This window comes from Uloborus diversus, chromosome 4 (assembly GCF_026930045.1).
Source record: "Uloborus diversus isolate 005 chromosome 4, Udiv.v.3.1, whole genome shotgun sequence".
In the NCBI taxonomy this organism is placed as follows: domain Eukaryota; kingdom Metazoa; phylum Arthropoda; class Arachnida; order Araneae; family Uloboridae; genus Uloborus; species Uloborus diversus.
This window is the reverse complement of record NC_072734.1, coordinates 55,953,216-55,967,836: the sequence shown is the minus strand read 5'-3', so window position 1 is coordinate 55,967,836 and position 14,621 is coordinate 55,953,216. Positions and strand designations below refer to the sequence as shown.

At 33.8% G+C, this 14,621-nt stretch overlaps 1 protein-coding gene across 1 annotated transcript in view; it reads right to left on the bottom strand.

The window, feature by feature from the left end:
• Positions 1–639: 639 nt before the first annotated feature.
• LOC129220581 (corticotropin-releasing factor receptor 1-like) overlaps positions 640–14,621 on the bottom strand; it is a 68,233-nt gene continuing 54,251 nt past the window's right edge. Inside the window, exons 6-10 of the mRNA XM_054855012.1 lie at positions 10,084–10,169; positions 9,120–9,255; positions 5,062–5,103; positions 4,586–4,830; positions 640–1,406 (exon numbers count right to left, since the gene is read on the bottom strand). Coding sequence (XP_054710987.1) covers positions 1,370–1,406; positions 4,586–4,830; positions 5,062–5,103; positions 9,120–9,255; positions 10,084–10,169 — 546 coding nt within the window. The 3' untranslated portion in view covers positions 640–1,369. The remainder of the gene's footprint in view (positions 1,407–4,585; positions 4,831–5,061; positions 5,104–9,119; positions 9,256–10,083; positions 10,170–14,621) is intronic.

Sequence of the window (14,621 nt, the reverse complement as noted above, 5' to 3'; positions counted from 1 at the left end):
CGTCTCATATATATATATATATTTTCTGTTTCCATAGAAACTCGTCCCCCCCCCCCTAACTTATCTTCAATTCAATGAAGACAAAGAGCAAATAAGGTCTTAGTAACATTACAGAATACATGCATCTAACCCATCGAGAAGAGATAAAATTGAGGGAGTGAAGACTTTCATACGTGAAACAAGGACACCAAGTCATGTGATAAAGCGAAACATTGGAAGAAATCACGTTTATTTCGCTAGTTTCACGCAAAACGTGTTAACGATTCGTCGCTGTAAAGTCACGTGACTTGAGATCGTTGCCCAAACTTTTGCTAAGCCAATGATTGGAGTTGCTCCCTTCATTAATAATTCCTTCTCTAAGATCTAACCCCCCTTCTCACCTGCTAGATTCATTAAGATGGAATCGTCCTACCTTGGCAATTTGCCAATTTCCACGTATAATGTGACCAGACAGTAGGAGACTCTCAGTCAGACTGACTTTAAAGTGCGTCGAATAAAATTGTGTTTAGCTGTTTTCGTATACGCGGAAATGTCTTCATGGGACTGAACTGTATATATTTATACACATTAATCTCTAAAAAATGTTTTTATAGAAAAAGAATAAATATATCCTGAATAAATTATTTTAGATTTGGAAATTTTATTTTACAAAATCGAAAGTGTTTGTACACATTCTATCTAAAACAATTGCATGATAAAATATTTCTAACACTTATGCTACTGTTAATTAAACATTTTTAACATCCAGTGATAGTTTATGAAAATTGACCTCTTATATAAATCTTCACTTGTGATTTTTGGCAACTTTTTAACATGCTCGCTGCAGAACAATTGGTTCCACGCCAATACAAACACCCACACAGCTATTAATCAATACCGATAGAATGTAATGATATTTTTTGCTTCACGCGACATCGCGTGATCCGGCAATGAATATGTAAAACTTTTTAAAATCAATTTCGCTGAGCAAAAATATGAATTATGATTAAGATGCTGGTCCATGTCCAATTGTAGAGAAAATTTTGACGGATACTCTTTTGGTAATTTTCTTCGAGTGATAGTTTCTGATTTTTCTTGGCTGTTTTGTTTTTGCTTCATGTATACAAACGGGTTCATATTGAATACGCAATGGTTAAAACTTTCGCCACAAAGATAGGTTCATATTCAACTATTGAAGCAACCAAGACTTTCAAAAACATCGTCACAAAGACCGGAAGCACCACATCGCAACGTTTCACATCATTTAAATATTGTTTTTCCAAAAAATCTCTTTATTTAAGATAAAGGATGGAGAAGATGTGAATTCGAGAAATTTGTGCTTGAAGACAGCTTTAATGAATTTCTGAATTTGACAAGGAGTTTATCTTTTTTATACCGCACTTACAGTCATGCCGTTGATTTCTGATCTGGAAGAAAAAAAGATAAATAAATATTTTTCACATTATTTATAAAAATAATCTTTTGTTCTATCTTATAGGTCAATACTTTTAAATAGAAAATAGAAAAATACAAATTCGTTTGTTTTATATTATTATTTCTCTATTGTAATGATTTCGGATAGTGGACGGTAGCTTTCTTTTTTGTTTCATTTTTGCCAAAGATAGACAATTTTGCAGGAACCATTAGTATTACCCCAAGTATTGCCACTCTTTTCGGGATTTTTGAAACTAAACTATCAGTGAGAGAACACCAGGCAGCACAAAGAAGACATTTTGAAAATTTTGCTTCTAAAAGATATGTAGGCGTCATCATTGTTTATAGATAACACTGTGAATTTTTTTTTTTTTTAAAGTTTAGTAGGGGAATGTGGAGCAAAGTGAAATGGAGAAATATTTACTCTGCTTTTAGCGCCACCTATCTGGTGATATTTTAACTATGTAGTAGGGCATGTAGCCTACTGCAATCAGGAAAAAAATACCGCTGAAGATTAGAGTATATGGTATACAGGCAGTTTTCAAAAATTGATTATTGTATTGTAAAATTCTGTAGTAAGTGAAAAAATTTTGTGATTATTAAATGATAAAGTTCTTGTTCTTGACATTTTAAATATTAATTGGGACCCTTTAATATTCTATAGAGTATTTATTTAGTTAATATTAAGCTTATTTGTATTTTAAATATTTTGCACAACTAGTCAAGTACGTGCAGAGCAAAGTGAAATAGTTTATTTTGTTTTCTCACTCAATGGTTTTCTAAATCATTTACGTAATCATTAATTCATTTACATTCCTTCATTTAGTAATTTACTTATTTATTCATTCATTCAATTCTTTTCTTACCTATTCACTCATTTATTTTTCTACATATATTAATTATTAACTAATTTATGATTCATTTATTTTTTCAGTATCTTTTTATTTATTCACTCAACCCTTTATTTAATTATTCCTTTGATCAGAAACTTTTTTTCATAATCGAATAGAAAGTATTCCATTAAAAAAAAAATTATATCTCTCACTTTGCCCCATGAAAAACAAAAAGCGAAAATTTTCCATTTACTTTAAAAGCGCAAGTTTACAGCCAAAAAAAAAAAAAAAAAATCTGTTTCAATGCAAGTTTTAGGAAGTTTTATTTCAAATACAAAGTTCTATCTTTATGTACTGTAATTTTAAAAACAAATTCCCATTTTTTTCATTTTGAAATAGTTCAATAGCGCTTTTTCATCTTAACTATTTCACTTTGATGATTTATTTTACGCATTTTATTTGACGCATGGAACGTTACTAAAAACCTCTAGTTGTTTCCTATTTTTGATGTGCGATTTAATTACATCCATCTACCCTTCAAATATATTTTCACTTGAGGGTAAATGAAAACTACTACGGTTATTATTGTTTCTTCAGAGTGTTCCGAAACTAGGCGTAGTCCCCACTCTCCTTTATTTTCAACGTTATGTTAGTCATGGTCAGTGGCGCACACAAGAATTTTCCAAGGGGAGGGTCGAAGGTCGAAAGCTTCATTCTCATATCATACACCTCAATATGCTGTCAAAATATTGGCTTGATTTTATCGATTCCCGAGAACGAAAAACAGTAAAAAATAAACTATTGAAAAAATAATTAGAATTATTAATAGAAGTATACTAAAAGGAAAACTACAAAAATGAAAATAATTTATGCATTTACTTTTCTCATAATTAAAAAGTTCATAGAATCTTATTTTAATTTGTAATTACAAAACTAAAAACATGATTATTGCAGTGTATTCATTTATAATCCTGCTTCTTACAGGGAATTTGTAATAGGAAAGTTGCACAACACTTTCTCGTGAGGATATGGATTTTTCACTTATTAGAAAGTAGTTACCTTTGTTTGAATGTATTCTACGAACAAAATACATAGAATCGTAATCAATCAGGAAAAAAAGCAAGACCTATGGGATGGGTTCGGACCAGCTGAAGCCCTCCCCTCTGTGCGCCACTGGCCATGGTTCAATTTTTGTTATACACAGTTACCTTGAAGTCTTTAGGGTCATAAACTTTAGCAGAACACCACCCATGTTGTAACACAGCTGAATTCTGCGCCATGTTCTCGAAGATGTTTTGTGGAGTTTAGTCGCACAGACAATTTGGTAGGTTTATAGTTCAGAACCTCTCCCCTCCCTCCCCCAGAACTCTTGGTTGTAACACTTATTGCCAATCCTAATAAGGTATTTTATCTGCAAATAAGGGTGGTTATGACCAAAGAAATCCACCCGGAGGGTAACTTCTATCTGCTCTATACTGCCGCAGTTTCGGGGTTTTGGAGATGTTTAGCCACAAAATAACTGTGACAACATTTATCTGTGAGAATTTAGCTGTGTTACATTATAGACGCCGTTTTGCCGATGTTCATGACCCTTAAAACATCTTATATAGTTAAAAACTTGCATATGTAGCTATGTATCTATGTCCAAGTTACTTCTCCCAAACGACAGTGAACTGACCATCGAACCAGGTATCGATGCATTCGTAATCATCCCGTCTTTATGTTTGGCTATTTAACATAATCCTCCGATAATAATTAACGGATATATCAATTAAGAACTATTAGTTAAGACATTTAGATTTCAGCAAAAATCCCTATTTTTCGAAGGCTTTCCTAAATTCAAATTATTATACAGTGCTTCAACTCTACTTTCCGTAACAATGCTTTTATTAGCATTTGTAGCGTGAAGAAAATCATTGAGAAGAAAGATATGTTGCCATTTTTTCTCTCTAATATGAAAAAAATAAAATTCTGGCTTTTGTTTTAAAGTCTTTTCCTGTAATCGGGGGATTAAAAATGTTTAATTTTTGGTTATTTTTACTCACTTTGCCGGATTTTTTTTTTTTTTTTTGTTCAAACCTTATTGTTGAACACGCGTCTGTTGACATAACTTTTATTTTCGAGGTAGGCCGTGCAAGGCCGAGCAACGCAGCTAAAGTAGACATTCCGTCAAGTATTAATACGAATTCTCATTTAACCAAACGAGATGGAATTTGGTGTGTATTCCAGTAAATTCTCGCACAATCTAAACAGAACGATATGAAATATAGCACGCATGCATTCAAGTTTTCGCACGGATTCCTTACTCGTCAAAAATTCAAGAGTTGCAAGGAAGTTACCTCATGCCTCCGGGATATTTCCGAATCGCCGAGGGCTTTCCCTGGTGTCCTTCGATCGAGCGGCCCACGTAGATGGATCTGGTGTTCGTTCTCACCAGGGAGCTGTCCCCTGGGATCACCAGGGACGTCTCGCAGTTGGACATGTAGGTACTGGACTGGGAAGTGCGGCATTTCCAAGTATACCGGTGGTTGGGGTTGCGTCGCAGGGCGGCGCGCACGTACGCCTTGCGGAGAACCGTCTGCACCTGTAAAAAAAATTTGGTTTATCTGGATCAAATTAGCAAACCTCTTGCTATCTATCTACAATGTTTTTGCCATCAGTGTGAAGTAAGTATTAAGGCAACAGGTGAGTATTCAAGCAACTGGTAAGCATTTTTTTCAAAACGTTGATAAGTGTACGTTTTTTTTTCATCGGTTATTTTCTTAAAACTTCTCAAACGAAAATGAAACGAAATTAAAACGAAAGTCGTACTTACCTCAATATTCATAAAGCAATAGAGAATTGAGACGAAAATTCCCTGTTAAGCGAAGAAAATAGTATTTTAGTGCTTTCAGTCCAGGAATTATGTACAAAATAAAAAGTTTTTAGAAATACACACACAAAACACACACACATATAGGGTGATTCAAAAAGATAGGTTAAGTTTCATTAGGCTGCCGATTTGGAAATTTGAACCTACAACTCTCTGGTGGAGCTCAAATGAAATATCGAATTACAAAGTTTCAATTGGCTACAGTTGGGTGTCACTGCGTGTTAGGTCCAGTGTCCCACTTGTTATGTATTTTTCAGTTAGTCAAAATGGTGGTCAAAGGAGAGGAAATTTAGCGCTTTGCAATTGGCACCTCTTAGATCGCTAGATCTAACACCATGTGATGTTTTCCTGTGCGGATATGTAAATGATGCTCTACTTATAGCGATTTACCTGCTAGTCTTGACGAACTGAAAAATTGGATCATTGCAGCAATTGTTCTGAGACTTTGTCCATGCTACAACGAGATTGATAGAATTTTGGGTACAGGTAGGACATTGTTCATCCTTTAGGAGGAGGGCACATTGAACATCTTGAGAATGATTTAAGTATGTTAAAAAATTCGTTTTTTGTGCCATTTTTACTCTAAGAAATATACACGTTTGAAACTACGTCATTTTTTTTTAAATCACCCAGCATGTAATAAGCATTTTAATTTGCAGAAAAACAGCTATTGTTTTGTAGCTTTTGTACCAAAAGTTATACCATTTTCCACATTTTTTTAGCAGTATTGAGTACACAAGTAACATAGAAACGAAACCTCAAGTAATTATTAATTAACACAAAAAGAAATTTCAACTATTAAGTAAATGTAATAATTACGTTGTTATAAGACGATGTATCATATTCTGCCGTGGACAGGTTACAAGCTTGCTTATTTGGTTTCCGCTGAAAAAAAGCGCGGAAAAAACATCTAATTCCAAGATTTCTCTATGTTAATATTGAATTCAAAACGCGTTTCTTCAAATGTCTTGCAAATTCTTCTCTCTAGATACTACCGTTTACCTTCCCACTGCAGTATGAACCCCAAATTGAATCAATTGTTAGAAAAAGATGTGGTTTAACTAAACGCAAAAATAATAATTGTACTAGCATTAATTGCATTGCAATTTTGTTAGTTTTTAGGGTACCATAAGCACCGAAAGTGTGAGGAAAAACCTTGACGGTTGATAATTTCTATATTTGCCTTTACTTATCTAATCCCTTAAAAATCACTACATTTCCACTGATGTCCTTTATTACTTTCTTCTATATCTAATATATAGAAGAAAGTATTGGATTCGTGCAAATTTTCGAATTTCGAATTTTGACGGATTCGTACGTTTTGAGGTGTGCTTAGTCCATTTCGACTATTTTTGGAAAATGTCTGTCTGTGTGTGTGTGTGTGTGTGTCCGTGAGTGTGTCACGTCTGTGTGTGACCAGTTTTTTGTGGCCGCTCTACAGCAAAAACTACCGCATGAAATCGAACGAAATTTGGTACACATATGTACCCCTATGTAAACTTGTGCCCATTGGGTTTTGGCGCGAATTCCTCCAAGGGGGGTGGAGCAATGGAACTTTTTTTGAGTTACGCGTGCTTGCTATTCCTTAGGAAGTAACTGGCAGAATCAAACAAAATTTGGTCCACATGTTGCCCCTAACAGGAGTAGGTGCTGATTCAATTTTGGTGCCGATAGCTCAAACAGGGGTTGAGTTATAGAACGTTTTTTGTCGTCAATTGTGACTGCTGTATCTCAAGAAATAACGAACGGAATGAAACAAAAAATTTTCGACAAGTAAGCCTTTAGTGGGTATAAGAACTGATTTTATTTTGATGTCAACAGCTGAAAAGGGGGTGGCGCAATCGAACATTCTCTTTTTCCATTGTGAGTACCCTATCTCAAGAAGTAATGCTACGTTCCGGATGAAATTTGGAACAAATGTGAATCCATATGTAAACAGGCTTTGGTTCAACTTTGACGCCAATCGCTCCAAGAGGTGTTGATTTTTTTTCTTTTTTTTGCGAATAAAAATAGCTTTATTATTGCAACAATATGAAAGATAAATTGTAATAGATTGTCGTCTGCGTATTTCTCGTGATTTTAATTGCATCGAAATGATCGGAAATATTATCTCAATGATTTAAAATTTTTAACTGTTTCCATCTTATGTTTGTTAAAAAATAAAATATTTGTAACTAATTCAAGCAAGGCTTTTAAAATAACTTTCAATTTTCGCTCTTTGCTTTGCTTTTGCAATAATTCAGACATTGGGATGGTCGTCAAGTTTTTGCATAAATAATTTTGTTTTTATTGGGAATATTGCTTCCTCGTCAAGCATGGGGAGGGATCAGAAAAAAAGAAGAAAAATATAGAAGAAAGTTTCGTGATGGCCACAACATACTCGTTTTTTCTTGTCACTGTCGGAGCTGAAGCTAACTAACTGAAATAAATAACACGCCTGAAGATACATCTACAGTAGAATTTATATGAAGTGTGTACTATCCAAAAGGACACATAAACAAAAACAAAAGCTGGTAAATTGGTGATTTTTATTCTACTGGATGCGCTGATTTCAAGTATGACATCCATTTTTCTCAATCATAAAGATATTTTTACCAATTGGGTTTTAACATATTGGCAGAAAAGCCTATTTCTTCCTATTCTGAGAGAAAGTTTTTTCAAAATATGTGTAAGTTTATTACTTACACTTACAAACCAGTTTATGCATCAAACATACAATTGGAAATCAATTAATAAATATATATATTAATTTCATAGAAATAAGAACATAGTAATAATTAATCATAACGATTCAATTATAACGAAAGGAAATCTTTTCAACTGGCGCTGTTTTTGCAGCGAAATACTACGTAGTAATGTTTCTCGGTTTTCATTTCACCATGTAACCAAAATATTGCAAGTAAAATAATCTTTAATACTTTTGTTAAAACGTAAAATAATCCGCTAACTAAATTAGGCAAATCTATAAACAGCACAAAAACTTCCATTAGTCTGTCTTTGTTCACAATTTCAAACACTTGCCAAGTTTTACTACTTATTTCGGAAGAAAATATTTAGCATCATTTTATGATCACAAAAAATATCGCAGTATTTGGCGACAATATCTGTTTGACGAAAATTAATAACAGGCAGTTTTACTAAGTAGGGAGGGGGAGCATTATCTAAGGTATCCCAAAACAATTACCGCAAATTTGGTAACATTTTAAATCGCACCAAGAACACACAATAATTGAAATTTCCCAAAACAACTAAAGCACGTATAGTGAGATTACGGGCGGCTACTTTTTAAAACCGTTAGTGTTTCAATAGCCATATGGAAAAAGCTTTAGACTATGTTCATAAAATATAAATAAATAAATAAATAAAATAACTGATAAATCTTTATAAACAAGTGAAATTTCATGCTTTGGAAATCCTTCAATTTTTTTTTTTTTTTTTTTTTTTTTGCATAAATGTCGTGCTTTCGTTTCTAACTGAATACTATTTCGATCTTTGTACTTATTGCTATTTTACTTTTATGGGTGAATCACATCAATGCGGGTTTTTTTTTTTTTTTTGAGTTCTTTCAGTTAAAACAGAAAACGAATGAAAGTAGAGATTGTTTCTCACAAGTATTACTGACCGAGGCAACGCCGGGTACTTTTGCTAGTTTAAAATAAATTCTAGATGGAAAGGTTGTTTTAAGATTTGGACAGCAGCCAAAAATATCCCTTTTAAAACAATTATTAGAATTTTATTTGCTCACCCATATGCAAAATGGCAACAGGAAAAATAAAATAAAAATTCCTGAATAACGCAATGTTAATTAACGTTTTAATTAATATCTCCACTAATTAAAGTCGCACGATTACGAGATCGATCTCATTATTTTCTCTGGAAAATTTCAAATCAATCGGTAGCTCGTTCTGCTCTCGATCCACAACGGTTCTAGAGAAGATCGAGCTTCAGATTTTCTGACACACGCGAACAGATTTTAAAAATATGGATAGAAGATAACTCACTTGAGATGACTGCAGAACGGCGTTGGTAATCATGTAGGCCTCTTCCAGTTTGCTGTCATCTCTCGGATTTACGCAGAACAGTAAATGAGTGATGCCGAGGAGAGGAAAGAGCAACGCTGTTGCCTTCATGGCCCTCCTGCGGGAAAAAATGACTCTTAATTCACGCAAAAAACGACAAAACTATTTTAAATCAAAATAGTTTTTTCTCAAGTTAATTTTCTGTTGCCGTGATGGAAGTAAAAATTCACAGTGAGACGGAAGTAAGGAGACGATATGAGTGTCGTAAGTTGGTGACTTTTTGAGAATAATTTATTGAGACAGTCTTCAAATTTGAAACAAAATGTGTCTATATTGAGAAAATCCAATTTTTTAGTTGTCTGTAATAATCGATACCCGTGCAAGGTCAGAAATCTAAAGAGCTACAGAAAACTGTTGAAATACATTTGAAGAGCTACGGGGAAAAACGATCAAAGTCCATTTTTCTAAAAAACTTTGTGGTTAGCCTATGGGAACACGTAGATACTTATAGACAGTATTCAAGAGAAATATTATTCAGGCAAGAATTATCATAGTGAGTGAGTTTTAACAGGGAAGAATGAGGCTAACTTTGAAACGATTCGAGATTTCAAGCTCAAAAACGTAATGAGGGAAATTCGAGCATGGTGGACTATGATCATTCTTCCCCGTGGCCCTTCATTTGTATTATAATTAAAAGGGAAAGCCAATGTAAATAAAGCACAAATTGTCTGGAAAGTACGGATAATAGAAGACTACATAGAAACCTGTTTATTCCTTTCGGATAAATTGGTTTCACAATAGCCTTGAAATAGAAATCACCCGTATTGTCCCTCACAATTTGTGCGTTATTTAAGCACATTTTTCACTTTAATTATATCTAACTATCATATCTATATCATTTACATCTATCTTAGATAAATTAGGAAAAAAACATTTCTTTACATACCTCACCTGGACGATTTCAAACGTTGAACTCGTTTTCATTTTCGTCACTAGTATGCGAATAATGTTTACCAAGAAAATCAAATTTATCTGCAAGGAAAAAATACATATTTACTTTTAAAGAAACATAGAAGTAGATTACTAACAAATCTTTATTTATCGATGCAAAGGCATCGGGGGGGAGAGGGAGGGGGGGAAGCTGGGCTCAGTCACAAGAATGACCCCTTTATTGAACAACAAGAGGTAGCAAAAGAGAAGACAGAAAATGATCTTGGCGGTTAACTTATATGTTTTGATGCAAAATATGTCATTATTAGAAAAAAAATACTTTTTAGGTGCTCAAACCTTTTCAAGGCATGTGAAGTTTGATCTTCCCTGCTTTTAAGTTATTTAGTAAAGAACATTGTTAGAAAAAATCCTGAAATTTTACGGTAAAAGTTGCTGGCATACATGTTGCCAGTAACTTTTGCCGTTAAAATCATGTTTTACTGTAAAATTTTACTCTAGAATAATCAGAGAAAAAAACGCACAGTCCGAGGAGCAGGTTTGATCTCCGGACCTTCGGATTGACAGCCGGCTTTGCTGCCCACCATATGAGCTGGAACACATCGAGTGAGGGGAAATACGTTCTTATCTGATTCGCACTGTAAGTCACGCGATGTATCAATTGGCACTGCAATCTTTTTTTTTTTTTTTGGTACAATTTAGTACTGTAATTTTTTTCTGTACTGCAAACACTCAATTTTACTGTAATATTTACTATAAAGATTTCCTGAACTTTTAGCAGTGTAAGTGACTCACAACAAAAGCACTTGAACTCACAACAAAATAGATGACATGATGTTCTTACAAGTTGCTTCTTTTGAGCAATTTGCTAGCTTTATGACTGCTGTCGACGCCCTCTTGATGGTCAAATTAACTTGCTACCAAAGTTGCTCAGAAGACAGACTAACCAGTATGAAGACCAAAGATATTATATTAACTAGACGCACAACAAGGAACCGGTTTTATGGGCAAGCGAGACCATCCAGTAAACGGACAAGTGTCTTAAAAAAGAAAATTAAAATAACAAATTCCTTACTGTAAAATTTTCATATCAAACAACAGAAAAATTTCAATCGACGAGAGTCGGATATCCTTCTTGTACGTGTCTCGAACAATTTTTGCCCTTTTACTTTCAAAATCCGGCAATCTTTCCAAGTTCAATGGCGGCCAGTAGTTTCTGCTACGGAGTGGTGTATCTAGCTATACTTCATGTATGGTTCTGACCAATAATGGTACCTAATGCTTAGATCATGAAGTTATTGATTCTTGAGATCCGCAATTTTAGTCTTTTACATGTTTTTATAGTGCATTGAGAATAAGAATGAAAATGACTAATTCTTTCTCTTTTAATCTGTTTTTAGGATGCCGAGGACCAAAGACAGATAAGAACAAAAGAAAAAAAAAAAAGAGGATTGAAATGAGACCCAGACGACACGGGAAATAGCCGTCAAGGCGCAATGTGGGAACTATGATGTCATGCACACTATTTCAATAACTTAAATCAAGAAATTTTTACCTTTTTAACTGCCTCATTCAAATTTTAATAGCATTACTATATCAGTTAGCTAATTATTGCAAAAAAAAGTCTGAAGCATTGCACAATTGATTACCAACGAATAAACGAGTAAGAAAATAAGACGCTGTACTATTTCTCAAAATTATGAATATTTCTAAATGACTTATTAAAACTTTTTGTGGCCCACAAAGAAACATGTTTCTCGCTCAACAAATTAAGCTTCCTTTCAACTCATTATAGCATATTTCCCCACTACTACTTTATAAAAACCTCTAAATAACATTTGGTTTTCGTTTCTGACACTTCAGTTACATAAAACTTCGAAAAAGCAAACTATGAACATTCACAACTACTCGAAAGTGAATTTAACATTTTTAGTTTATTATGTGGTAATAATAATTTATGTAAAAACGATTTTCAATAACACCTGAAATTCTTCAACAGTAGCAACTGTGCAAGTCGCATACGATATAAATAAAAGGCCACACAGAGAATACTTTAATATTAATCCATTATTTCTATAATGCAAGTCTGTACAAGGTCGGAAAATGTAACTAAATACAGTCTTCATCCCCAAAGAGATTTTCGTGTAGGAGTAACAACCTATGAAAAGAAGCATCAAATACCGACATTTCGGTCTTTTCTCCCTTTATTAACAATCTGGTTACTGAACGAAACATCATATTACATTATTCACCTCAATAAGATCGTTGTTACTTATTTAATAAAATCTATTTCTGGTTGTTACTTCAGGAGGATCGTCACCACTACAAGTATGTTTTGCGGCAGCATAATGTTTCTTTATATTACTTCGAGGCAAAGGAAAGACACTAACTTGATTCGTAAGTATTAGCTAATGAACTGATAAAAATTCATCTAATAACACCAATTCTCTTTTATGCACGATATTAAACGGTCCTTTTATTATTTCACTGTATTGCATTTATAAAGTGTTTGCCTTAACGATGCCTTTATGCAAATTTCTGCAGAACCCAAATATTGATTTAGTAGAAGCTGTAAATCTTGCTGAAGACACCATCTCAGGAATAAAATCTTTACGAGATAACGCAAATGTGAAATTTTGCAAAATATTTACATCAACTTCTGAAATTCTGCAAAAGTTTGGAACAGCTGTAAATGTTCCACGGCAAACTGCAAGGCAAATCAATCCTGATAATGTTTCATCGACGACTTCAGAAGCATATTTCCGAGTGAAAGTTTTCATTCCATTTCTGGATTCGTTCTTGAATCAGTTAGATTCTCGCTTCCTGATGCATCGTAAAATTCCACTAGGTTTCCAAAGCATCATTCTTACCGTATCTGCATTTTCCGAAACACCAAAGTTTGAGGAATTTGAAGAGCTTTCAAAGTTTTATGAAGATGATATTAGATGGTGGTGAGGAAGATCTAAGAACCGAGATGTCTTTATGATACAAAAGGTTGGCAAGAATGAGCCTAGAAAATATTAGCCTTCCAAAAACAGCAATTGAAGCTCTTGCTGTATGCAATAAAAATACCATTTCACATATCCACAAACTTTTGGAAATATTAGCTGTCCTTCCAGTTTCAACGTGCATAAGTGAAAGATCATTTTCAACTCTCCGTCGTCTGAAGAACTACTTGCGCAACTCCACCTGCAATACGAGATTAAATGATCTTGCTCTTCTAAATATACATAGAAATATCACCACAACAGTAGAGGATGATTTGAACGAACTAGATATAAATAAGAAATAATAATTTATAAATAAGAAAACAGTAAACGAATATATATATATATATATATATATATATATATATATATATATATATATATATATATATATATATATATATATATATATATATATATATATATATATTCGATTTTTATATATCATTAAAAATCATCATATGATCAAACGCCCCACCCCCCCCCCCCGCCCTGGAAAAATCCTGACTACGACACTGATTAGCTCTGCTTTCGTAAACGATCTCTGTTTCATTGTATATAATTGATTTTCATTGCACTTTCAAGAATTAACCATTACGTGGGAATTTTTTTTCAATTCTGTTACTTTTTTCAATACAGTACAGCCGCGTTGTTCCGGACTAACTGGGACCAACGGCAATTCGGATAACAAAAATCCGGATAATGCTCGTAATATGGGTAATTAGCAAAGCAAATTCTCAAGTAAGTAGACTTTTCTTTTGCTAAAGCAGAAACGCAATGCTTTATAACAAAATTACGTAGGTACGCAATCATTTTATCATTTATAATTCAGTTACTGTGATGTCAGACTGACGCTCCAAGTACGCCGCGATTCATTGTTATATTACAGTACTATAATTTTTCGCAAGATCTATGCAAAAATTGTACATTTTTATGTACACTGCTTGACAATTGCTAAGGAACAATTCCGTTTTTTGGAATAGTTAAAAATAGACAATGATTAAGGAAACAGAACTAAGTGCATAGTTAGTAGCGAGGATGTGCCTTTATTATTAGTACAAAATAGTGCAGATATTACTGTATCGATGAAGTAAAAGCTTTAAAAAAAATCCTACTTAGATGATTTTCAAACAACCACAAAAAATTGATCTAGGTCAGAATGATGGAGACATGAGTACCTTAGTTATGATGTGTGATTACCACGGACACTAATGCACATTTTGCATCCTTTTTCAATACTCCCCACTAAACTATCGAGGAGTGCTTCGGGGATATTTCCCCACTCTTCAGGCGGATTTGAATTCTTGTACTGTTTTGGGAGGGATGGTTTTTTCCGCAACACTTCTGCCAAGAGCATCCCTGACATGTTCAATTGGATACAAATTGGGAGAGTAAGCAAGCCACTGCATGTGGAGAATATTTTCACTTTACAGTGTGTCTGATACCTCAATGCTCCTTCGTGGCCCTTGCCTTATCTTTACTAATAATAAAGCTCAAAGTATCTCTGTCTTTAGGATGTCTGAACCTCTGTGACGCGCATAGCGTCTAG